This window comes from Alexandromys fortis, unplaced genomic scaffold (genome assembly GCF_014885135.2).
Source record: "Alexandromys fortis isolate MF-2015 unplaced genomic scaffold, M_Fortis_MF-2015_v1.1 scaffold_18, whole genome shotgun sequence".
NCBI classification, from domain to species: Eukaryota; Metazoa; Chordata; class Mammalia; order Rodentia; family Cricetidae; genus Alexandromys; species Alexandromys fortis.
In genome coordinates, this window is record NW_026067897.1 from 5,261,067 (window position 1) to 5,288,511 (window position 27,445).

The 27,445-nt window shown below is 41.6% G+C and overlaps 1 protein-coding gene across 2 annotated transcripts in view; it reads right to left on the minus strand.

Annotated features, from left to right (window-relative positions):
- Positions 1–27,445, minus strand: part of Virma (vir like m6A methyltransferase associated) — a 63,442-nt gene that overhangs the window by 27,540 nt on the left and 8,457 nt on the right. For both annotated transcript variants that reach the window (XM_050165170.1, XM_050165160.1), the window contains exons 2-10: positions 25,791–25,906; positions 20,284–20,370; positions 18,315–18,363; positions 14,242–14,410; positions 12,788–12,910; positions 11,528–11,800; positions 8,215–9,355; positions 2,468–2,956; positions 741–895 (exon numbers count right to left, since the gene is read on the minus strand). In XM_050165170.1, coding sequence (XP_050021127.1) covers positions 741–895; positions 2,468–2,956; positions 8,215–9,355; positions 11,528–11,800; positions 12,788–12,910; positions 14,242–14,410; positions 18,315–18,363; positions 20,284–20,370; positions 25,791–25,906 — 2,602 coding nt within the window. The remainder of the gene's footprint in view (positions 1–740; positions 896–2,467; positions 2,957–8,214; positions 9,356–11,527; positions 11,801–12,787; positions 12,911–14,241; positions 14,411–18,314; positions 18,364–20,283; positions 20,371–25,790; positions 25,907–27,445) is intronic.

The following is a 27,445-nucleotide window of genomic DNA, read 5'->3' on the forward strand; positions in this document are numbered from 1 at the left end:
TGCTAGAGAAATATCTGTACATTGAGCTGTATCACTGGCCCAATTCTGCCAACTTCTTAACTTGACATTTTAAAATGAGCTACTTTTAATAGTACAATGTGCTATTAACTTATAAGAAGTCTTATAAGTTAACTCAGAACAGCACAAATATCTCAGTGTAGCAAAATATGCAGAAACAAAACTAGAGCAAAATCTCGTCTATCCTGGTTAGCTAGACCATTACTAGGCACTTTCAAACCTTTTCATTTATATTCTAAAACCTTAATGAAACCTTAAGTTTTATAAACTCTTTCCCTAAAAGGCAACTCAAGAAATTAAAAATGGATTGGAGAGATGGCTCAGTGAGCAAGGCGCCTGCTGTGCAAAGCATGAGCCTCTCAGTTCAGATCTCTTGACACTTGTGCAAAGCCAGGCATGGTATAAACAGATGCCACACACCTGTAACACCAGCACTGGTGTGGCAGACAGATGTATCTCAGGGGCTTGGTAGCCAGTCAGTCTAGTTAAAATGACAAACTTCAGGTTCAGTGAGAAATCTTGTCTCAAAAAAATGAAGTGGACAGCAGTTAAGAAAGACATCTGATGTCACCTTCTAGACTCAAGGCCTATGTATGCACACACATGCATACACACCCCCACACACATAACACACACACAAATATGAAAAGGCAATGATAACAAGAATTCAGCCTTTTCTCTTCATGTATCACAAGTGTTTAAAACAGTTCCAGGTACCATACCTTGCAATTTAGCATTATTTTCATCTGCTTTACAAAGCTTCAAGAGAGACGCTGCATGCTGTTCCAGCATCTGGACATCACTGGAAGACTGAACCACCACCAAAATAAGTATGCATGCATAGTTATAAGCTACTGACTTCTTAGACTTGGAATCACTGAAATAAAACAAGGGTTTTAAGTGTGGGGTATGAAAATACTTTTTCAAGAATAATAACAATACTTTTTTGGCATGCTTTTTAAAGAGATCAAGGAATTCATAATCCAACATTATCAACATCACCTAACTTCCTGAAAAACAACAATCAGATTTTACACTTCACTTTCAAGTCACCTGAAAAAAGTATTAACAGTTGTCCCTCGGTATCTATAGAATACGGTTCCAGGACCCCACAGACACCAAAATCCATGGCACCACCAGTCCCTTGTATAGGATGAGACAGTATCACATATTATGTGCACATCTTCCCATCTGTTTTACATCAACTCTAGACCACTTGGGATACTTCTATGTGAATAGCTACTGCATTGTTTACAGAATAAAGACAGAAAAAAGCTTGTACATACTCAGGGCAAACAATCTCACTATAGGATCCATGGTGGCCCGAATTCCCAATCCTTTCCTCAGACTCACATACTGGGATTACAGACAAGCACTACCACGCCAGGCTCAGAAGCATTTCTTCCAAGCCTATTTTTTTCTTGAGATAGGGCCTCGTTCTGTTGACCAAGCTGCCCTCAAATTTATAGGTGTGCTCCAACATGCCCAATCTAAATATTTTGATTCACTGTTAGTTGAATATATAAACAGAACCCATAGGTAAGGAGAGACAACTGGATATAAAAACAAACTCAAAAACATTACAGTGGGAAATAAAATTAATAAGAACAAATGAACAATAAAACACTAATGAGCATATTTCATTAACAATGACTGTTAGGAAATATGCTTCACTGTCTCCTTTAAAATCTTCCCCTAACCTTAAAAAATCAGAACAAATGTTATCACCTGCCATGACTCAGCCTTCCAGTGCAGCATCACAAAGACTCACTACAGCTAGGCAGAGAAGCCACTAGAGTTTGGCTTTCATAATTACAGTGAGTCGAATCAAGTCCCCACTGACAGGGCAATGGGATAGTTATAAGCTACTTAGTTATACGATACTGTTTTGATGACACTGTGGTCATGCCACCCTGAACATGTCCCATCTTGTCTGTTTTTCCATGACTTAAGTTAGGAAGAGAGTAGATCTCTCTTCTCATATGCTAAAATCCTCTGCCCTATTGAACAGTTCTTTATATCAATAATTTCCTCAATTCCACCATTTAACCAAAGCAATTTCAGCAGAGCACCACGAATGGTTTAGAAAACAGTAAGAAAGTGAATGCATCCTACTTAAGGCAAATATTTCTGGGCTTTAGGATTCCCTTCTACACAGAGCAGAGGGATACTGTAAGTAGCCCTTTTAAGAGGTAACGGGGAGCAGCTAGAAAAGTCCACAACATTGCTTACTAGCCACATTACAGAGGTTCTTGTTAGCCTGATTCTTAATTAGCACAATGCTATGACAAAAGATACATATCTATCTTTAGATAAGCATATATATGTAAGTGTGTACACACACACACACACACACACACACACACACACGCAGAGACTTCTTTTGTAAAGGAGCTATCCCATTAGTGATCTACTGTAATCGAGATTGTAGGAGGAAGCAGGAAATTACCCTAGGGCTTCTTTGGAATAATACTCCATTAGAGTAATGAGACTTTGAAGGTTTTTGTCAAGGCTGAAAACATGACCAACAGCTGATCTTCCCACAGGATTAAAAGTAATCAAGTAAAGATTGTGGAGGGTGCCCAGGAGATCCGAGTGGTCAGTTTCCTCACTGGCTGTGCACCGCTGGAAGTGGCTGAACAGCTCTGTGATGCACTGCAGAGTCTGGGTGGAGTCCTGCAGCCACAAGGCAAAGGCATCATCGGCTCCGTCAGACTGAAGACCTTCCTCTTCATCCTGATCATAGAGGTGGCACAGAGCTCGGATCAGCAAGTTTGTCGCTTCATATTCTGACATGAAAAAGAGAAGGCCCTTTTGTGACTGTGCGAGAAACTTTAGAACATCCTTTGTGGCTTGCAGTACACCAGGGTGGGCACTTGTTATTGGAATTGACAGAAGCAGCGTAACCAACTCCAAGAAGTGATGGCTGTGAAGATACCTGTGGAAGGCAAGGCAGACACTTCAGGTGGAGCAAAGATTCTTCATTAACTCAAAATCACAAGACTGGATAAAGTAAACATCTGAATGGCTTTAATTCTCATCTTCAGAAATAGTTTTCCCCATAAATGGAAATAATTATTACAATGTGAGTACCAACTCTCCTCTGTGGGGGTCAATGAAAGTTCTGCATTATCAAGGGACCTCAAGACATGACAGGTGGCAGGCTTCTCTTTTTACTTGAGCATCACTGATTCCGGTTCTCGCTCCTTTTTCACTATGGTCTCATTCTACTTCATAAAATGCCAGTCTGTATGAATTAGCATATCCAGGAAATATACTGTCTATTCAGTGCAAAAAACATCTCGTGGATTTAGATTTACTATAGATAAGAGTTAGTATCACCAGAGATAGATATTACAAATTATAGCATGTAAGTAGTGACTACTAAACACAGACTTTTGGTTTTGTTTTCTACATCAAATCTAAGAACTATTCCTTTTTTATTTTGAGTCAGGTTCTCAGGTTGGCTTCAAAGACACTATGCAGTGCCAGCTAACTTCATATTCACGGCAATACTTCTGCCCAACCAAGTGGTACGATCACTGAAGTTAGTCATCAGGCTCTGGCTTCAGAACTATTTCTTTTTAAAATTGTGTGTGTGTGTGTGTGTGTGTGTGTGTGTGTGTGTGTGTGTACACGCTGAAGTTAGAGGACAGCCTGAGGAAGTGGGTTCTCTACTTCCATTATGTGGGTTCTGGGGATTAAACTCAAGTCTCCAGTCTCGGGGGCAATGCCTTTTCCTACTGAGTCCCCCTGTCAAACCCAGAACTCTTCTTAGTATGTCTAACAGCTTTTTAAAGATTTACCTTTATTTTTCATCATGTGTCTATGCGTAACTATATAACGTGGCTATAGGTGTACGAGGAGACCTGAGGTGGTCAGAGCCAGCCGATTCCCTGGAGAGGGAGTTACTGGCAGCTGGGAGCTGGGAACCAAGCTCTCCTCTCAAAGGGCTATGCTCTTGAGCGCTGAGCAAGCTCTCCAGCCACCCCCCCCACCCCCGCCCCATACATAATGTTAGGAGGAGAGAAGGTAAAATGTACCAACTACTACAAATAGACATAAACGTTACTCACAATTTTTACTGCTGCCTTTTGGTTTTTGAAACAGGGTAAAGCACTGTAAGCACAGGCTGACCTAACGATATGTAGACAACACGGGTCTATGCGGCAGTCCTCCTTCATGAATGCTGGGATTATAATATGCCACCATGCCTAGCTGACATCTTCTAAAACAGCTTCTTATAGAAACTGTTTAAAGAGTTTCAGAAAAACAAAACAAAAAACATTTCCCCCCTTAAATTTTAGAAATGGGAAGAAATCTAACAAAGAGTAACTTGATGGGCATTTGTTCAATCGGACAATCTGACACGTCACACATGCAGTCACACGCTGTGACATGAGAGCGTCTGTGAACCCTGTTAAAACACCGAAGATAAGTCAATAAAGGTCAGAATTTGTATTTATCAAAAACTAAAAATGACCTTAAATTTTTAGGATTTAGTTTTACTTTTGGTGTATAGGTGTTTTGCCTGCATTTTGTCTGTGTACCATGTGTGTACCGTGTCCACACAGACCAGAAAAGGGCACCACATCCTCTAGAACTGGAGTTACTGATGGTTGTGAACCCCCATGTGAGTGCTGGGAGCTGAACCCAGGTCCTCTGTAAGAGGACAAGTACTATTAACCACTGTCATCTCTCCAGGCCCTAAAACAAACTCTTTAATACTTCCACTGATTAAACTGGGGTTCCAAGAATATTTTTATCATAATATTCATGACAATTATTCATGAACATCACAGTATTTATAATAAACATCCTCAGTGACTGCTTATTAAAAACCTAAAGATAATTCAAACTGACAAAATTGCCCTAAGGACATTCTTACCTTCTTTATAGACTGTCTGGAAGTAGTTAACACAGCAAGCCTCACATAGACCCAGTTTGTAAGGTTGGCTCTTGGCTAAAACCTGTGAACCTGGATTTCACAGAGTCCTACTCCCCCAAAAGTTAAGGATGGCTCACCATGTCTAAGTTATTTGTGCAAACAAAATAGTTTATGTAAAATATCTGCTTCCTTTCTGGATGTAGAGAATTCTGGAACACTATAAGTAGTGAACAGATTCCTGGTGCCAACTAGTTTGATATATTCATTCCACATCGCACAGACACATGGAAACAGCATCTTTGTTAAAGCCTCAACGTCAAGTCTCTAACTCGAGTAGTAACACTTCCACTGACACAGGCTGCTCCTGGGGGAGTCAGCGGGTTCCGCACAAGTCACGAGCTCTGGAAGGCTGCTAAGGTGCCTCCCTTTGCTAGCATGCCTGAGCCCTTGCTGAGTACAGCTGCACACTGAGTCTGAACCTGCTAGAAAATACTGGGGTTGATGATGTGGACCCTCAAATGTATGGTTAGAGCCTTTCTGTCACGTCAAAGAAATCTTTCCAAAATGTAATGATTTCGTTTTCCAAGATGTCTGACTCCTAATGTACAAGTTCCCGTCAATAAAATTATAGTTCCAACTCTTGCCTTGACTAGAAAGCTCCAAATGCTGTTAGTTCCTTCCCACAACCTCTTAACTATCAAGTCCCAATGCTAGAAATTACTTCCTCCTAGACTCTCCACGACAGCACAGCATTTGGTCTCCCCTTACATACCACTGTAACTAGCAAAGTATTTAGCATCCAGTACTCTAATTTTAGATCTGCTCATTTACCCAGCGACTCCGGTGACTTTTCCCTCACAGTTATCCTGCAGTGTAAAATTTCACATTACTTTAAGCAGATCTGCTACTCCGAACAGTCCGTGTCTTCCCTCATTTCCTCCTCTCCACCTGGAGCGGGGAGGGCCGGCATCTAATGAGCTCCTGATTACTACTTTCTCCTCAGCAACTGAAAGCAGCTCTTTCTTTCCTTCACTCAGTACCTTCAGCCACCAACAAGATACAACTTTATAGCCCGGCAGTGGTGGCACACGCCTTTATTCCCAGCACTCGGGAAGCAGAGGAAGGCAGATCTCTGTGAGTTCGAGGCCAGCTTGGTCTACAAGAGCTAGTTCCAGGACAGGCTCCAAAGCTACAGAGAAACCCTGTTCGAAAAACCAAGAAAAAAAAAAAAAAACCAACAACCACAACTTTCTACCTCCTGCCCCAAACCAAGTGACCAGGTGACCAGCAGCAAAGCCTCGGTTTCTTTGTCTCTCTCCATATTACAAAGTACCTGGATTTGCACAGTCACATGGTTTCTACACTCCTGCCATAGCTAAAGTCTTCCTTTTTAAAGCTGCTTTTTTTTACACAGGGTCTCAAAAGGCTGGCCTGGAACTTGCTAGTACAGCAGGCTAGCCTTGAACTCTGGAGATTCAAATGCCTCTGCATCCCAGCACACGCCACACCCGGCACACTTCTCTGGCCCTCATCTCCTAGCAAACCCTGTTCTAGTAACTGATCTTTTCCTCCCACATCACACCCATGTCCCCCTTACTGAGTTTCAAACCCTGTCATTCTCCCAGTTTACAAACACGCCTTCCTGGCTGTTCCCTCATCTCTTCATTTTCTAAGAGACAGGTTCTCACACAGTCCAGGCTGGCCTCAAACTGAATGCACAGACAAAGGTGACATGGTATTCGTGATCTTCCTGCCCCCACATTCTGAGGATGGGACCCAGGGCTTCCTCAAGCGAGGCAAGGACCTACCAACTGAGCTACACCCCCAGAGCCTGCCCCTCATCTTGGCTTTGTGATCAAGTATCTGAGAAGAGTCACCCACACAACTTCCACATCCCCCTTCTGGGCCCGTCCACACTTCATCACCTACTGTTACAGGTAAAACTACTCTCCCAGAGTTCTAACCGCAATCCACACACCAAACACTCACTACGTGACTCCCGCCCTCACTCTGCAACGTCTCATGTATACTTGGCTAAAGAGACCGTTCACTGCTCCCTGATCCTAGTTTGCCTTGCTGACTGTGCTGCCACCATCCCTGCTTCTCATTCTTGCTGGTTTCCTTTTCAGCACCGACTCTGCTCTCAGCTAACAGATCCGTGCTACCCAGTGCCCCATCACCGACTCTGATCTCAGCTAACAGATCCGTGCTCCCCAGTGCTCCATCACTGACCTCTCACAATTCAGTCTGGCCTTATGGGTCTGCTTGGTTCTGTTAACTTTCTCAGAGCTTTCTTGAAAGCCATGAGATTGCTCAGACCACAAGGAAGAGAAGCTCAGAAGCAGAGAGGAGTGCCTAGTGGCCAATCTTCAACCTAAGAGGGAAAGGATTGGTGAACAAGGGCCCTGTGTGAATCATTCAGTGGGATAAGGAGGGACATACTGTAGCCAAGTCCTCAGAGAAACCACAGGGAGATGAGCCCCATTAATGCACAATAAAAAGTATCCTAACACTTCTTTTATTAGTCTCCCCCCCCCCCCCCCCCCCGCCATCTTACTCTCCCAAGACAAGCTCTCAGACTAGAGCCCCCACACAAGACTCTGGGCTTTGTTCTAGGGAAAGTAAAATAGGTCTGGACAACTTCAGCTAAACCAGGAATGGCCATGTACAGATGCTAGAGCAGACAAGTATCTACTTACTATCAGTGCACTTGTTCCAAAGCAAGACAAAAACCAGTTACAGAAATCATAAAAGGTTTATCTTTCCATTTGTTGTTAGTTCAAAACTTATAAGCAAAATGCCAGAAGACAGCATTTCAAACATTAAAACAAAGTAAAAATTTACTTTTTTTACTTTGTATTACATGAGGATTTTAGTAAAATCCTCATGGGGTTGTATCACTGTAGGAGGTACTAACAGTGGCAAAATTATAATATCACCTAACTTGAAAGACAGATTACAGAAGCAGATGACAAACACCAAAGATACATTATCAGGACTACAAAATTACATTGGCAACACCCACTTTTGTAGTAAAGTGAAAAGGGCTCTCCCCTTCCCAGGCCGTCCTCCTCTACCACATCCCCGGAGGCGGCAGCTTTCATTTACTCTGCTTACAGACACGCTTACACAAGCATCCATGCTCCTAGTGTGGCTTTAACCAACACCACGCAGGCTCATTCCAACCAGTGGACTTCTGGGTTTGCTACTGAACACCTATTCTGAAATACCAAAGTCCTTATGTACTGCACATGGAAGTCCACCATCACCACATACAACTACCTCCGGATATTTGTGAAGTATCTTACCTAAAGAGAACAGGGTATGGGTCATCCCTCTCCGGAGGTCCAGTAATCCGTGCTATTGTTGGGAAAGACTTCACAGGCGGCTGGACCATTGTATGGGGTGCAGTTTCCATTAAATGAAAAACCTCCTCTAGGAGACTAATAAGCCTCTCTATCTCGCCTTCACTTATGTTTGAGGACTCCAACAGGTCCATGTCCATAGAGGCCTCCACTTCATTCTCATAGTCCGGGTTTGCTCGCTCAAGCCCAGCATCTGCCTCATGATCAGGTTCGCTGTGGTTAGGGACAGATGAAGTCTTCTCTGCTATATGGTCACCAAGTCTTTTAATCTCTGACAAGATTTCATAGAAATGGCATTTCTGAAGAATAGCTGAGCCTGCAGTGACAACCCTCACAGTCTGATCTAGAAGGATGAGTTCCAGAAGCTTTTGATAGCCACTTTTCTCACTCTGGGTGCCTCTTAAAAAAGCCTCCATTCCTTCTGTCATACTAATGACACTGTCCAAAGCCTTGAAAGCATTTAACTTAAGGGAAGATGAGACGTGATCAGCAAACAGGAGATCAAACAATGCACTGATCGCTCCTGCCTGCAGCAGTTCTGTGACTCCTGGAGCCCCACACTCTGCCAGCGAAGACACGAGCTTGGTCCCAGCTTTGAGCTGTCGGACATTTAAGGCTATGGGCTGGCGAAAGGCTACCTGTAAATTTAAAGCTTGCATTGTCCAGTCTACCAACTGACCAAGGGAGTCTTGTTTTGTGTTTTTCAGCTGCAAATAGCTTAATCCTTTTATAATTAAACTGGGAATTTCCTCGAGAGCCGTCACCCATTTTGCGCCCCTGTCTTCGCGATAGAGATCCAGCAGTTCAGTTAACTTCACCGAGGCTTCTATTGCTCCTGAATTTTCCTTATCTGGACCCTGATCTTTCATTCTACTGATTTCAATCTCAAAAGTAGTCTTGTATGGGCAGCTGAAATACAAGAGTGGCACCAGCTCTCTGTCATACGGGTCGTACGTCATGGGAGGAACAGATGCCAGGTCTTCTGGAGTGTACTCAACATCGAAGTTTGGATACTTAAAAGTTTCACGTTCCAAGTCGGCAATTCCATCTTCATCACTAGAGATCTGTTCGTAACCATCATCCCCTAAAAATAAGTTTAAACAGCATTTAAGTACTGCATCATTCTTATTCACTACGTAAACTCTGATTGATCAATAACCTTTTGGGTGGTAAACCAAGCATTCTAAATGACTGATTTCCTCAAAAAAAAAAAAAAAAACACTTTTGCCCCTACTCATAACAAGAATTGACAACTTTAATAGGATAATTATTGATAAACTTATTAATCTATAATAGGATAATTATTGATAAGCTTATTAACAAATTCTTCTATTATGCCTGCTAAACTCTATAACTGACTCTGTAATGACCCCTTTTCCTAACAGAAATGAGAAACTGAAAATAACAAAAACACCTCTCTTAGAAGGGAGGAAATGAAGCTTAACTTCTGAAATATCGAAATTTTTTAAAATTATGCTTAATTTTGCATGTATCTGTGTATGGGTATGTGCACGAGTGCCCAAGGAGGCCACAGGAGTCAGACACCCCAGGGCTGGAGTTACAGGCAGTTCTCAGCTACCCACGGGGGTTCTGGGAACGAACTTGGGTCTCCTGCAAGAACAGTTCATGCTCTTAACCACTGAGCCATCTCTCCAGCCGCTGTAGAGGGTTTTAAACACACTACGTACTTCTTTACTGGAGCTGGGGACACGTGTCGCAGCACGTGTGCAGATGAGGACACTGGCACGAGGCATAAGTCAGGTCAGCAGAGTCGACGGGAAGCGCCTTTACTTGCTGAGCTATCTTGCAGGGCCAAGATTTAATTCTATTCAATTACTTATTTATATTTATTTATTTATTTGAGATAAATAATAAACTTATTCTTGATAATAAATATTCATTATTTATGACCTGGAATTCACAGAGCTCTGTCTGCCTTCTGGGTGCTGGGATTAAAGATGTGTGCCACCATGCCCAGCCTGAGGTTATTTTTAAGATTAAAAAAATAAAAATAATAAGTGCTAAAATTAAGTAAGAATATTACAAGTCAGGCATGGTACTCAGTAACTGTAATCCCAGTACTGAGAAGACAAGAGGACTGCTGTGAGTGCCAGGCCAGCCTGGGCTATATATCAACACTCTCTGAGGGCTGAGCTACGACTCAGAGGTTGAGTACTTGGTGCTCTGCCAGAGTGCCCAAATCCCATTTCCAGTGCCCACATGGTGGCTGACAACCATCCAGTTCCAAGGAATCTGATGCCTTCTGTCCTCTGTGAACACTGTATGCATGTGGTACAGAGATATACATGCAGGCAAATTGCCTATACATACAAAATAAAAATATTTTTTTAAAGACTGTATCCAAAAAAAAGGAGAGGGAGACTGAGGAGATGACTCAGTGGGTGAGGTGCCTGCCACTCAAGCACAAGACTCTGAATGCTGAAATTATGGCCTGGAATACACAAAGCTGTCAACAAGAGCCCTGTCTCAAAGCGGAAGACAAGATCCTGTGACAACCACACACGTGTCTTACTCAAACACACAACATACACACATACACGCCAAGATAAAGGAAAGAGAACACTGAAATTACAAGATGAAGTATTTTCAAGAAAAAAAAGGCTATAAGGGCTGATGCTCATACATCTTTTCCAGAGGACCAGAGTTTATTCCCAGCACCCATATCAGGGGCTCACAACCACCTATAACTCAAATTAACCAATTAACTAAATTAATGACCAATTAACTCAAATATTTCATTTTGTTTTTAAAAGAAAACTCAAACCTAATTAAAAGATTGCAACTTCAGCCACATGTACTTATAACTGAGCTACACAGGCAGACAAATTTCTAAAAATATCATAGCATTTTGTCAAAGTATCTCTGTGCTATCTATCTTTAGAAAGTTGGCCCAGCTTACAATACCTCATCGCTTATTCTAAAAACAGCTTACTTTTAAATTCTGCTTCTCTGGCTAACCCTGATGAATCAAGTAGCAACTCATGCATGAGCCAAATAAAACCTCTCCCCAGGGAAATGACAGAGTCAACACTTATGAGCTAGTTAAAGAGGAGGGTAACACTGTCGCATAAGTAAGTTAGTTGACAGAGAGTAAGAGACAGAAACTTCATTTGCGATCATGTCTTAAAGCCAAACTATACGACTGACAGAGCTCTTCCAATGCATTTACTACTGCGACTGTGAACTTCTGCTACGCTCAAACCAACATGGAGAAGTCCTAGTTAGCATTTCCCACCTTCACCGTCTTCATCTTCTTCACCTTCTTCCTCTTCTTCCTCCTCCTCCTCATCAGGGATACTGTCTACTGTATGGCAGTCATCCTCATCGTCATCCTCTTCTTCCTCTACATCCACATCATCTTCATCATCCTCTCCTTCTTCTTGCTGTTCCTCTTCTACTTCCCCTTCATCAGAATACTGACCTTCCTGGGGGACAGAATTCCGATCAGGAGAAATGGGCTCAAAATAATCTTCTCTATGGGGGACGTCCTCTTCCTTGTCACCAGACACTGGAAAATGAGATTGAAAGCAGATTATTCAATGGTTTAGATATCACAAGGCATCAGGACTGGAGCCTACAGCCACATAATGTGTGTTGGATGATTTAGATCACTAATGCTCTTTTAAAAGATGGTAGATTATTATTAAGACTGCTATGGTAACATATGCTTCTAATCCTAGCACTTGGAAAAGGAGTTTCTCACCTCCATAGTGAGACCAGCCTAGACTTAAGTGAAATCCTGACTCAAAATAAAAACAAGTCTCACTCACAGTATATACTATATAACTTCATTTACAGACAATTAATAAAATATACTATTTTATAGTATTTTATGCTCTGCAGCAATATGAAACTCTTTTAGTTTTTAAATTAGTAAGTTGGTTTGTTTTTTAAACCAATACATAACTACTTATTTCTAAGTGCTATATACTATCATGTTAAATTAATACTCTATCCTCAAAGCACTGTTGGTATAGCTTCAAATTAACTGATTTTTTTTTTTTTTAACAAGTTGCTCTGCCAATGGGAAAAACAAAAAGAATACCTGACAGGATGAGGGAGTCTGGGGAGAAGGGGCAATCAACAAGACTCGATCACCTCATGCTTTTCTATAATCAATAAGCACCTGAGCTGGGCATAGTGGCGCACATCTTTAATACCAGAACTTGGGAGGCAGAGACAGGTGGAAGTACGAGTTTCAGGCCATCCTACTCTACAAAATGAGTTCCTGAACAGCCAGAAACCCTGTCTCAAAAAAAAATTAAACAAAACAAGCCAGGTGGGTTTTGACACACACCTTTAATCCCCAAAGTTGGGAGGAAGAGGAAAAACAGGAATCTCTGTGAGTTTGAGGCCAGCTTGGTCTACAGTGTGAGTTACAGGGCTGTTACACAGAGAAACCCTATCTCAAAAAACAAACAAACACACAACTGAACAAAACAAACGGAAGCACCACATATCACGAGTAGTGGAAAGCCTGGCAGAGATTCTACACCTGGCAAAGACAGAGGATCATCCTCATCATCATCAGGGGGAGGAGGTCCTGGAGGAGTTCTTGGTCCACGTGGCTGGGGTCTTGGAGGGCTTCCATTAAACTGATCTTCTTTCTCTCCGTCAGCTAGATGGGAAACAATGTGTTCAAATTATTAAAGTATACTAAAATGAATTCATGAAAAAAAATTGTTATCATCTGAACTTATCCTCAAAACTGAACGTTAATACAAACTTTTCCTGCCTAGAGATTTAATAAAAATTTTGCTAACTGATCTAGAAATATAGAATTTCTAACTGTTCACAAACAAAAACACAATATAGTCTAAGGAACTATATTTCTAGGTAACACCCTGGAAATATGAAGAATTATTTGTTTGTTTTGTTTGCTTTTAGATAAAGGGTTTCTCTGTGTAGTTTTGAAGCCTGTCCTGGAACTCACTCTATGGACCAGGCCAGACCTGAACTCACAGAGGTCCTCCTGCCTCTGCCTCCGAGTGCTGATACTAAAGGTGTGCGCCACCACTGCCTGGTTAATGAGCTGTGGCGTGAACTGGGGTGAGGTTAGAGACAAAGGTTCCAGGTCTGAACCCCAGCACCTCATAAAGAGCAAGCGCAATACACACACACTCACTTTCTTACACGCACACAATCTGACACAACTCATAATTAAAAAATAAAAATAGTTTACCAGTACAAAAGAATAAAGCGTTAAAAAAGAGAGAAATCCATTCAAATAAATTTGAAATCTACTCCTAAAAAAATATACATAAATATTCCAGGAATACATACCAAACTTCCTAACTATTCTTCAATTCTTTCAGAGATCTTACTTAAATAAAGAAAAAAATTAATAAACTAGACATTGTGACACCTACCTATCATAATCACAGAGATCAGGAACACGGGCAGAAAGACAGTAAGTTAAGAGGCCAGCCTGGGCTACAGATTGAGGCCTTGCCTTTAACACACACACACACACACACACACACACACACACACACACACACACACACATACACGGGGTAGGAGGGCTAATACTGGGATTGCATTATTTTAAATGGGGCCAGTAAGAAATACAGGAAGGAAGGAAAGAAAACAGGGAGGGAGAGAGGGAGCCAGCCAGCCTTGGGACTATCTAGAATGCACTCCAGGACCAGGTGTGGTGGCACACACCTTTAGTTTCAGCCTCAAGCAGGCAGATTTTTGTGAGTTCTAAAATAGTCAGCACTATATACTAAGACCCTGACTGAAAAGCAGGCAAGCAAGCTAGCTCTTCGGAAAAACAGGGGAAGAAGAACTAAAAATAAATCTTACTGACAAGAACAGGAGACTGACAAATACCATGTGAGATCTCATACAAGGTGAGAGGAAAGGTAGCAAAGGCCTTTGCATCGGCTTTTCTGGCTAGAACAGAACCAAACAGTTTCACCAGGGAAAGCAAACTGAATTTCTCACCATGCTTTGGATTCCTTTTCAAAGTCGTCTGTGGCTGGGGAGGAGGTGGAGGTGGAGGAGGAGGTGGTGGCGAGTCTCTGTCATGGCTTATCACTCTATCTACTGATCCATAGATCGCCAGGGTCAGACAGTTGTACCAGCCTCTTAGCACCAGACCATCAGTATTCACCTGATTTTTAGAGATGGTGAAAGATCTCAAGTTAATGTTTTAATATGCCAAATGTAAAATGATATTAGTTTATGGTTCAGCTAAAGTCTTTAAAGCACTGCTGAAGGAACTGGAAGTTTAGCTCAGTAGTTAAAAGTGTTTGCAGCTTTTCTAGAAGCCCTAAGTTGAGTTACCACCACTCATGTTAGGGGACTCACAACTAACTCTAGCTTCTGGGGGGTCTGGTGCCCCTTCTGGCCTCTGGAGGCACTGCACTTAAGCTTTAAATGCGCATATCCATATACTGATACACACATATACACATAATTAAAAGTAAAATCTTTTTTAAAAAATAAAAAGAGGCTTGAGATGGCTCAGCAGTGAAGACTGTGATTCTATTTCCAGCACACAAGTCATGTCACGACCATCTGTAACTCCAGTTCCAGGCAATCTCACATACTCCTCTGGCCTTCATGGACACTACATGCATGTGGTACACAGATATACATGCAGGCAAAATACTCAGATACATTAAAAAAAAATGTGGGTTTTTTAAGACAGGGTTTCTCTGTGAAGCCTTGGCTATTCTGGAACTCGCTCTGTAGACCAGGCTGGCCTCGAACTCACAAAGATCCACCTGCCTCTGCCACCCACCTAAGTGCTGGCATTAAAGGAGTACACCACCATCACCTGACTAAAAAATAAGTTTTTTTTTTAATTAAAATAAGCAAAAATAAATACAAGCATTCTGGAAAATGGAAAAGGCAAATATTGGTGAAAGTCACTCAGAGGCACAGATTTTATACGGTCCTCCAGATTTCTGCACCTAACCCATGCTAAGACCAAATCTTCCTGTCTATAGTTAATGTGGACTTTGTTCAAAGTGCATGGATAAGCTCCCAAGCAAGGAAGAAAACTGAGCGTGAACTAGCTGAGAGTCAGGGAAATACACTGCCCACAGTATGTGCGGTCTCCAGATGATAAAGGTCCATAAAGTTCTAGCACTTCTCCCATCAGAACTGGGGGTATGTGAGATGTTAACAAATGCTGGCCATGACATGAGTCATTCGCACAGGGAAACTTTCAGGTGACACTCGGGTTGCTATCTAGCCCACTGACCCCACCCCTACCCCTTGCAGTATTTAATAAACTTGTCCCCTTTTTGGAGAAGAGGTTATTTCTTCAAGACAGGGTTTCTCTGTGTAGTCCTGGCTGTCCTGGAACTCACTCTGTAAACCAGGTTGGCCTCGAATTCACAGAGATCCATCTCCTTCTGCCTTCCCAAGTGGTGGAATTAAAGGTGTGTGCCACCAATGCACGGCAAACTTGTCTTTCTTAAAACAATTTTTTTCTTCCCAAAAGACCAAAGACAATACCATTAGCCTTCAATATTTATTATAAACTAAACAGATATGACAAATTGCACTTTTTTCAGAACTGAATCCATGGCTCCACACACTAACTGTGAAGGGTAGTCTCAATCCTTCCCGTAACAAAACGTGAGCGTGTGAACAGCCAGCACTGCACCAGGCATGGCAGTGCATGCCTCCTATCCCAGCGCTTGGGCAGCAAGGCTGACAGCTGCTGGGAGCTTGCCTCACACACAGTAAAAACTAACGAGAGCTGAATGAAGGCAATGGACGCCAATTATGAAGAGGAGGTAAATAAAGATAACTGTTAAGTTCCAATTGTGTCATGGATTTTTTGTTTGTTTCAGTGGTGGATTACTACACAAAGATATTTGATACTGAAAGCATAAAATTTAATGTGGAGCTTCATAGTTCCTGTTCTAACTGTAGAAGCTCATGGGGATATTCAGACTTTTAGTCTATTTAATTTGGGTGTGTGATGTTTTGTTCATTTCCTTTTCTTTCCTTCTTTCTTTTTTTTTTTTTTTTTTGTTTTTTTGTTTTTTTGTTTTGAGACAGGGTTTCTCTGTGTAGCCCTAGTTGTTCTGGAACTCACTCTGTAGACCAGGCTGGCCTCGAACTCACAAAGATCCACCTGCTTCTGCCTCCTGAATGCTGGGATTAAAGGTGTTCACCACCATTGCCTGGCTCCGACTTTTTTAATAATAAAGTTTCTGTTTTTACATTAAAAAAAAAAAAGGAACAACTTGTCCTAGAAACCAAAGCCCCTGTCTTCTAAACTCCCTTCCCAGTGGCCCTCCTGGCTGAAGGTGAAGCAGCAGGAGTCACTAAAGACCTCTGCAGGCACTACAGGACAAAAGCAGTCATCAACCACCTGGACAGATGCAAAGGCTGTCTATCCCCAGGAACCGATCACCAACTCTAGCAGATGTGCCACTGCAGAGCCGGGTGTGGTACACACCTGTAATACCAGCACTTGGAAGACTAGGCAGGAGGATCAGAACTGAAACACCAACATTGGCTACTTAGTAATCCTGAGGTTATCCTGGGCTACGAATGACCCAGTCTTAAAAAAATAAAATTGGACTAAAGAAATGGCTCAGTGTTTATCATTTGCTGTTCTTCCACAAGACCCAAGAATAGATCCCAGTCCTCCCAGAGTGGTGCACAAACACCTCTAACTTCAGCTCCAGGGGATCCAGTACCTTCCTCAGACCTTCATGGTTACCAGCACATTCGTGGGCAACATACATGCACACAGATACACACATCCAACACAAACACACACAACCTAATACTTTTTTAATTTTAAAGATATTTTATTTTACTTTAGTGAGTCTGCTTGTATGTGTGTATGAGTGCAGTGCTTTTGTAGGTCAGCGGCAACAGTCTGAGCCACTTGCCACCTGACATGGGTGCTGGGGACGAAACTCATGTCCTCCACAAGAGTACTACACACCCTTAACCACAGAGCCATCTCTTCAACACCCAAAAATAAAAATAAATTCTTAAAAATCAATATAAGTAAAAAGTAAAAAAGGGACCCTATTGAAAGGAAGATAACAGACGAAGATAAATTTGTATCTTAAAATTTACATTTTAATTAAATACATATACCCCAGAGTCAGGCTAAGTGGTTGCACTTTATTTCTGTATTTCAGATCTTCCATTACATGAGTCTCCAATAATATTTGATGCATAAATTATCGATGTAAAATATATTTTAAAAAACTTTAAAAAGGGTCTAGAACAATCTTTTTTTGTTTTGTTTTGTTTTGTTTTTTGATTTTTGATTTTCTGAGACAGGGTTTCTCTGTAGTTTTGGAGCCTGTTCTGGAAATAGCTCCTATAGACCAGGTTGATCTGCCTGCCTCTGCCTCCCGGGTACTAGGATTAAAGGCAAGCGTCACCACCATCCAGCACAAGTACTATTCTTGCAGAGGACCTGAGTTTGACTCCCAGCTCCCACATCAGGCAGCTCACAACTGCCAGTGCTGGTTAGTTTAGCTCCAGGAGATCTAGGGACACCCATAAAAACATACCCATATACAGATACGTGATTTTTTTTTAATAAATCTGTTTAGGAAAAAAAAAAAAACTTTAACAGAACATAGCAGTATCCAGTAATAATCTACAGTCCTGAATGCTATGAACTTGTCTACCCAAATATGAGAGAAGACTAAATGCTGATTTCTTCCAGACTCAAGGCTGAAGCCAGAGAAGAGGTCTCAAAGCTCTTTATTTTACATTTGTTTATTCTGTGTGCATGGGTGTTTTGTCTGTGTGTATGCATGTGCACCACATGTGTGCCTCCTGTCAACGGAGCTCAGAAGAAGGCGTCAGATCCTTTGAAACTGGAGTTACAGATGGCTATGTATCATAAAATTGTGCAAGCTCTGTAGACAGAGAACAGCATTTTAAACCAGTTTTTAACTCCAAGATGCTGACAAGAGGTAACATCCGAACACAGGGTCCAGTTCTGTCTCTGACTTATTTAAACCTGAACAGAAATAAGAACTTAAGAAACAAGGCAAAACAGTAATATCTATAATTACCTTTGAGTTTGGTCTAAAGATGATAGACGTATTCTCATCATATTCCAGGCTGTAAAAGGGGGTAAGAATAGACACAAAGGATCAAATAATAATTTTACAGATTACAAAGTTTCGGCTGTTAAGATGTTAACTGGGTAAAAACAGTTAGCACATGAGTCTGACGGGCTGCACTCAATCCCTGCATCCTACACAAGGGTGGAAGGGGAAGCCCCTCCACAAAGCTGTGCTCTGACCAACACACACCCTCACCACGGCATAAAACTAACAAAGATGGCGCTGTGGTAAGTCCTGGGGTCTCAGCCCCAGACCAGCCAAGCTGTTGAGAGTGCTGAAGGGAGGCCTTAGGGCTGGGCCTGGGATTGAACCTTGGGTTCCCTACATAGACCTGGGCCTCCAGCACATGTGCGCAGTGTCCTATGTTTTTATCTTCCATTATACTTAAGAACTGCTTAAAAGTACACAAAACAGAGCCGGGCGGTGGTGGCACACGCCTTTAATCCCAGCACTTGGGAGGCAGAGGCAGGCGGATCTCTGTGAGTTCGAGGCCAGCCTAGTCTACAAGAGCTAGTTCCAGGACAGGCTCCAAAGCTACAGAGAAACCCTGTCTCGAAAAACCAAAAAAAAAAAAAGTACACAAAACATAGGTTATTAGAACAGCTAATAAATTCTTTTCCTCCCAAGAACAGGAGGAACTTCTGTTGCTCCTGCATGGCTGACACTAGAGTACACAATTTGCTGTAATCTACACACTAAGTGTTACAAAGGTATCAGGGATAACCTACAGCCTTGGCTCCCAGAGCCCACTCTGGTCAGTCAGGCATACTGATTATTTTGGACATTCTCACTGTCTGAAATTTACCACGTGTCAGGCACTTTAACCTATTTAAGTGTAGATCTGCTGACAGAACTTGTTCATTTTTTTCAGTAACTCAAAATCAGCAAGGAAAATGGTTTTCACCAGCACTGCCTAGGTTGGAATGAAGTGGTATTAAAAACAAAAATAAATAAATACTTCTAAAAGTTTTTCTACTTTTGAATATATCAATGTAGTCAAATGTCAAATGCTTTCAAGCCACAAAAGACTTTGATGTAACTGGTTTGGGTTAAGCACATACACTAAGATTTTAAAAGTACCTCCACATAAATTTAATGTACAGACAGACAGAGAACCACATTATACTCTATGGGCTGAGGATGTCATTCTGCGATAAGATTGTTTGCCTGGTGTGCACAAAGACCTAAATTTAATCCTAGCATTGCTCCCCAAAAAGTACACTAGGACCAAAATTTGAGGAAATACTCTACATTTGGGGTTACACCTCAGCGTAGAGCATGTGCCTAGTTGTCTAAAGTCCTGGGCTTTAAAAATGTTAAATTGTCAATGCAATCACCCATGAAATCACGAGAATCAGGAAAGAATAAGTGAAGTTGCTAATTCCTACTAGAGGCATATTTTTTCATCTTTAAACTGCCTTTAATTTTTTTCATGCTGTAATGAGTTCTTACTAAACTCATTCAATGGTTACACAGGCAGCAAACATGCAGTTTTAGTATCTACCACATATTAGGTAATCTAAAAAGGGCGTATCTACTGCTAAGTCTAATCTGACAGTCTGGCCATGAAGCAAGCTAAGCAGCAGAGTGGTGTAAAAGAAAGCCACCAAGTACTAGTTCTTGCAGCTAACAGAAGTTTTAATAATCAAAAGGCTGCCTTTCCCAGACCAGGCTGGTAGTAAATCACAGCAGTGACGCATTTATGATGCACATACGCACAAGTAACAAGAAACAAAAGATGGCTATTGTTTCACACACTTGAGCTTTTATGAAAATCTCTCAGTTCAGCATTTCTTTCATAATGCCCACAGAGAAAATCAAACCCTGCATTCTTGTGTCTACCACCAGACACTTCCTTCTATCTGCGTAACACAACTCAGTGAGGTTTCTGATAAAGTTATTAGTACATACATACCTTCCCAACCTATCGAACACTGGAGCACTGGGTTTGCTCACATTATTGAAGAATAAGTCTAGCTGAAATGTGTGTGGAGATGTCTCCCTGTAAATCAAACAAAGACAAACCATCAGCCTTTTTAATAATTAGTTCCTATAGTAACACAAAACCACAGTAAGTACAAAGTCCTGAGTAATTTTAAGACCTGAAAAAAATACTCCTCAGATTTAAATAAAAGAGCAAATGACTTACATATTTTAACAAAATTCTATCCAATACTCAAGTAAGTCATAAAAGTATTATTAAAAATGAACTTTTATCCCAGCACTCAGGAGGAAGAGACAGGTGGTTCGAGGCCAGCCTAGTCTATAGAGGTAGTTTCAGGACAGCCAAGACTACACAGATGAAACCCTGTCTAAAAAAAACAAAACACCAAAACAGCCAAAAAAAAAATTTTTTAAAAAAGGACTTTAGTCATGAAAATTAGAAAGATAGGAAGATAAACGTAGTCCTTCTGCCTGCTGCTCGGTATCTACCTTAAGCATTTGTGTCAGGGATACAGCTGAGCTCCTGCCTAGGATGCAGAAGGCTCTGAGTTTTATCTCCAACACCACAAAACAATCAAAAGGTAATCTGACTGTATTAGAGTTTTACAATTTAATGACTTAAAAACATAACTTTATATAAGATGGCATATTTATAAAAGTAACAGGACCAACAAAATGGCTCACATGACAAAGGGCCCTGCCACCAAGTCCAATAACCACAATTCAATCCCCAGGACCCACACATGCAGTGGAAAGAGAAAACTGTCTCCTGAATATTTTCCTCCAAATTCATAAACACACTGTGGCATCCTCACATCTACCATCCACACATCCTCTCCATCTAGGTAGACAGACAGACAGACGTTGTTATCCAAAGCCATATTTGAGTGTGTGCCTGTAGAAAGATGAACTGCAAATTCAAGGCTAGCCTGGGCTATACAATGAAAAACAGGCCAGTAAGTAAAGAACAAAATGGGCTGCAGAGACGGTTCAGTAGTTAAAAGCAAGTACTGCTTCTGCAGAGGACCCAAATTTGGTTCCTAGAAACCACCACCCTGGGCAGCTCACAGCTTCTGGTAACTCTAGTTCCAGGGGTTCCAACTTCCTCTTCTGGCTTCCATGGGCACCTACATGCACACAAGCACGAACAAACACACATACACAGAGAAATAGAGAAATACATATAGATACAATTAAAACTAAAAATAAATCTTTTTAAAAATACATCAGGCTAGGTGGTGGTAGAGCACACCTTTAAGGAGAGCAGTTGGGAGGCAGAGAAAGGTGGTCTCTGAGTTGGAGACCAGCCTGGTCTACAAAGTTAGTTCTAGGACATCCAAAGCTACATGAAGAAATTCTGCTTTGAAAAGCCAAAACCAGCTGGGCAGTGGTGGCGCACGCCTTTAACCCCAGCACTCAGGAGGCAGAGGCAAGACAGATCTCTGTGAGTTCAAGGCCAGCCTGATCTGCAAGAGCTAGTTCCAGGACAGGCACCAAAAAACTACTGAGAAACTTTGTCTCGAAAAAAAAAACAGAAGAAAAAAAAAAAAAGGAAAAGAAAAGCCAAAACAAAACAAATAAATAAAATAAAATTTAGGATTCTCCTCTCAGGATAGAGATATTACAGGAATTTTGTGTTTACCTGTAATTTCTGAGTTTTACGGGAAGAAAAAAAAAACATTATAAGTATGTTACATTCTTAGCATTACTTTTGAGCTTAATATTCCAGGCTTCAGGGCAGGTAAGACTGCTGCTGAGACTCACACAGTGGAAGGAGAGAACTGATTCCCAGAAGATGTCCTCTGATCTCCACCCATGACACATGAAGGACTACACAAATACACACACACACACACACACACAAAGTATGCAATAAAAGTTTGTAAAGGAGGGCTGGAGAGATGGCTCAGTGGTTAAGAGCATTGCCTGCTCTTCCAAAGGTCCTGAGTTCGATTCCCAGAAACCACATGGTGGCTCACAACCATCTGATTGTCTGATGCCCTCTTCTGGCCTGCAGGCATATACACAGACAGAATATTGTATACATAATAAATAAATATTAAAAAGAATTTGTAAAGGATTCCCTATAGATTTCTTCTTATATTTGTACTATTCCATTAATCCTTAATTTTATCGTTCTACATGTTAAGCATGTGTAAATGTTTCCGGTACTTTTGTATCTGGAGTTACTACAACATAAGGAGCCATTCACTCACTCGCAGCTAAGAAAACGGAGTAGAGAAAAATTATATTCTACACATCGTAGCAAGTGCCCGAGATCTACTTTTTCTGCTGTGATGGCCAGCCTCCAAGATGTCTCCAGTGGTCCATGCTTCCTGTTATTCTCAACCTATAGAGAGTCCCCTCCTACACTATACTAACACACACAGCTAAGAGACTCTAGGAAAACTAACGGTGTGTCACGTCAAGCAAATTGCACAGCACACTAACTGAAGCTTCTTCCTAGGGACACTCCCTTGCACAGCACTCACTCCAGAGGAAGCTCTGCCATGATGTGAGCGGGCTGAATCTCCAAGGAGAGTATCTGCTACCAAGGAACTACAACTTCTCACCAGCAGCCATGTAAGTGAGCATCGGAGCAAACTCTCCAGCCCCACCCCCGAGAGCCAACTGCATCTGGAGTACAAAGATGAAGGAACTGAGCAGCTGAGCCATTGGCAGACTCCTGGCCCTGAGAAACAACTAGAGAAAAACTTACTGTTCTGTGCTGCGATGCTGGGGACTGAGGCTCAAGCATGCTAAACAAGCGCTCTACCACTGAGCGATGTTCCTTTCCAATAGTTACTGCTTACAACTGCTGGACCTGCAGTTGCTTGTTACAGAAAGATAATAGCTTGTTCTTTTATTTTTCAAGACAGGATCTCATGTAACTCTGGCTGTCCTGGAACTTGCTCTGTAGACCAGGCTGGCCTCGAATTCACAGAAATCCACCTGCCTCTGCCTCCGGGAATGCTGGGATTAAAGACGTGTAAAACCACCACCCCTTCTTAACCAAGAGTGATGTAATTACAGAAGACTCCGGATACACTTCATTACCGGATCTTTCCCATTCTACATATATCTTCCTTTCTCAAAAAACAAGGAAGAAGTGTTCAGAAAAAGTGAGGTGCACTTGCCCCTCTCTCTCTCTCTCTCTCTCTCTCTCTCTCTCTCTCTCTCTCTCTCTCTCTCTCTCTCTCTCTCTCTCTCTCTCTCTCTCTCTCTCTCTCTCTCTCTCTCGCTCTCGCTCTCTGTCTCTCTCTCTGTCTCTCTCTCTCTCTCTCAGTGTTTGTGCGCTCCGCACCCATGCATAAAGGCAGAAGGTAAATGTCAGATGATTTCAATTAGCTTTTCTCCTTATTTTTGTTCTTAAGACAGTCTCTTATGAACCTGGAGCTTGCCGTTTCACCTAGACAGACTGGCCAGCAAGCCCCAGGAATAATGTCTATTCTATCTTACTTCTCTTTTTAACATGGTTGCTAAGGGCTGAACTCAGGTCCTCAAGCTTGTGCATCAAGCACTTTACCAATTGAGCCATACTATCCCCCCTCTTTTTTTTCGGGGGGGGGTCTCACACTCACATATCATGTAACCCAGTTTGGCCTTCGAATTGCTATGGAGCAGATTCTCCCAGTTGCTAGAAATACACACATGTCCACCACGCACAGTTTAAACTTTAGTTTAGTTTTTATTGCTGCTTTTCCAAATGGCATCTTGCGTAGCTCCAGCTGTTCTTAAAACCTGCAGTCCTCCAGGTCCACCTCACAGTGCTAGGGGCATGCCACACGTACTTTATGCCGTGCTTGGACAGCAAACCCAGGGCTCCAGGCATGCTAGGCAGGCATTCTACCAACTAAGCTAACTTTATTCCTCCTCATTTTCTTGTCTGGTTTTCCAAGACAGCCTTTCTCTGTGTAGCCCTGGCTGTCCTGGAACTTACTCTGTAGGCCAGGCTGGCCTCAAACTCAGAGATCGGCCTGCCTCTGTCTCCTGAGTGTCAGAATTAAAGGTGTGCACCATCACTGCAGCTATATCTACTTCTATAAATAACCAGCCATTTTTCACAATTAGGAAGAAATAAACTTTGAATCTGGGCCATAATATTCACCATGAAGTAGCTGATTGAACCATGGAGTTACAAATAGTATCAATAAAACGAAATAAATCAATATATAAACCCAGCGCCTGTGCTATGAGCTAAAAGTTCTTTTAAAAACACATTCATAGGGGCTGGAGAGATGGCTCAGTGGTTAAAAACATGGCCTGCTCTTCCAAAGGTACTGAGTTCAATTCCCGGCAACCACATGGTGGCTCACAACCATCTGCAAAAAGGTCTGGTGCCCTCTTCTGGCCTGCAGAAATACACACTGACAGAATATTGTATACATAATAAATAAAAAAAAAAATAAAAAAAAACACATTCATCATATGTATTTACATTTCATGGCCAAACTTTGGCTTCTACCTCCAGCCTATAGTACTAAAATTGGAAAATAATGATTATTCACATTATACAAAAATCAAACCTCTTTTATGTCAATTATTAAAGTCATCTCATGTCAGGATTAAAGGTCTTATATTTTATTTCCTACCTAAACCAAGAAAGAGAAAGTTAACACATAATCACTTGCTAATTCAACCAAGGGCTCATTTGAAGCTACAAGTGTATAAAAAGCCATATGTATAAGGTCTGGAGAGTGGGTCAATAGATAAAATGCCTGCTACAGAAACATGGGGACCTGTGTTCACTCTCCCAGAGCCCTCATAGAAGCCAGACGTGTCTATCCACGCTGGGTGCAGGTCAGAGGTGGGAGAATCCCAGGAGCTTGCTTGTCATCCACTCTAGCCCAGCAGTTCAGTGAGAGGAACTATCTTAAAAACTAAGGTGAGGGGGGCTGGAGAGATGGCTCAGTGGTTAAGAGCACCACCTGCTCTTCCAGAGGTCCTGAGTTCAATTCCCAGCAACCACATGGTGGCTCACAACCATCTGTACTGAGATCTGGCGCCCTCCTCTGGCATGTGGGCATACATGGAGGCAGAATGTTGTATACATAATAAATAAATAAATATTAAAAAAAAAAAAAAAAACTAAGGTTAGGGAGACACCTGACACTGACCTCTGGTTTCTGCACACAAATACACAAATCACATGTCCAGGCATGCATGTAGTACACATACATACATGCAGACAAAATACTTATATATGTATATACATACATATATGTAACAGATAAAATGAATTCTCTTTTCTCATAAAAGGAAAAGTCCCATCAAATCAGTTCACTAAGGCTGGGAATGGAGGCACCACCAAAGATATTTAAAAAAAAAAAAAAACACATATGGCAAGATTATGGAGATACATGCATTTACTAACAACACTCAGGAGAGAGAGACAGACAGACCAGCCTCGTCTACACAGTATGTTCAAGTCAGTAAGTCTTCTCAGACGCTCACTCAACACCCACAGAGTTGACTTACCCATATGCTCTGTTGTCAGGCAAGCTGCTATGGGCTCGTACTCCTGGGGGTATAACTCGGACTTCATTAATATAAACCACACATGGAAAACGAACCACATCTATATGGGAACTTTGCTATAAAAAAAGAGGATGAAACATTCTGTAAGTAAAACAATTCTTTTTTAGTTCAAAATACACTCTTTTTTTTTTTTATTCAGCTTAAAATAACACCAACAGCCGGGCGATGGTGGCGCACGCCTTTAATACCAGCACTCGGGAGGCAGAGACAGGCGGATCTCTGTGAGTTCAAGACCAGCCTGGTCTACAGAGCTCCAAAGCCACAGAGAAACCCTGTCTTGAAAAACCAAAAAATAAAAAATAAAAATAAAATAAAAAAAATAATAACACCAACAATCTTAAAACCCAGGGATGACTATGTAACTCAGTTAAACAACATGCCTCACATGTTCAAGACCCTGGGTTGAATCCCCGTTACTAAAAATTAACAAATTCGTATCGGTAAATCTGTCATTTTTACTAATTAAATGCTGTATGAATCACTTTCTAAAAAACAGTTGATGATGGGACCACAGAGAAAACTCAGCAGTTGAGAAGGGTTGCTGTTTCTCCAAAAGGACCAGAGTTCAGATCCCAGCATCTACCTCCAATAAGTCACAATTCCAGTGTCCTCTCTGACCTCCAAGAGCACCCACATAATGCTACACAGAGAGATACATACATATGCATGTAAATGATAAATATTTTTAAATAGCTGATGATTTATTGTGATGATAATGTACCTAATTATCTTTCAATTAGTACAGATAAATTTTCTGCAGCACATTTACTTCCCCACTGACGTTTTGCTTAGATCAAGGGTTCTCAAACATTTTATATCATGACTCCGGATTCTCAAGATATTTTTAAGGATCTATGGACAAAACAGACATCCATTGATGAAGGAAATGGAAATGAAGCAGGCAAGTCTGGGTCATGCTCTTAAAAGGAAGGTTCAGACTGACATTCTTTCCACCCTTTCTTCCAATATTCTGCTGCTTTATATTTTTTCAATATCTTTGTTATTCTAGAGCATAAGTGTTATGATGAACTACCATGACAGTATAAGCAACACTCCAAGGATGGCAGAGGAACAATATCGACATAACCCAAACCCCAATACTATAAAACTGCCATGTTATTCCTAGGATTTTCAATTCTTTCCAAGATTATTTAAGAAGAAAATCCTATCCCATGTAAGGCCAAACAAAACAAAATAAAACTAAGACATTTTATAGTTATTTTTGCACACTTGAGCTACAGCAGAGCCCTCAAAGAACAACTTTAAATCAGAATAACCTTGAACTTTTGACCTTCCTGCCTCTGCTTCCTGAGTGCTGCAATTAAAGGCATGAGAAACCAAGTCTAGTTTTATGTGGGCTTCATGCACGCTAGGCAAGCACTGTACCAAAACCCACACCTCCAGCCCTAAAATGTACTACCTATAAACAGGAAATCTATAGCCAGGCAGTGGTGGCGCACGCCTTTAATCCCAGCACTCGGTAGGCAGAAGCAGGTGGATCTTTGTGAATTTGAGGCCAACCTGGTCTACAAGAGCTAATTCCAGGACAGACTCCAAAGCTACAGAGAAACCCTGTCTCGAAAAAAATCAAAAAA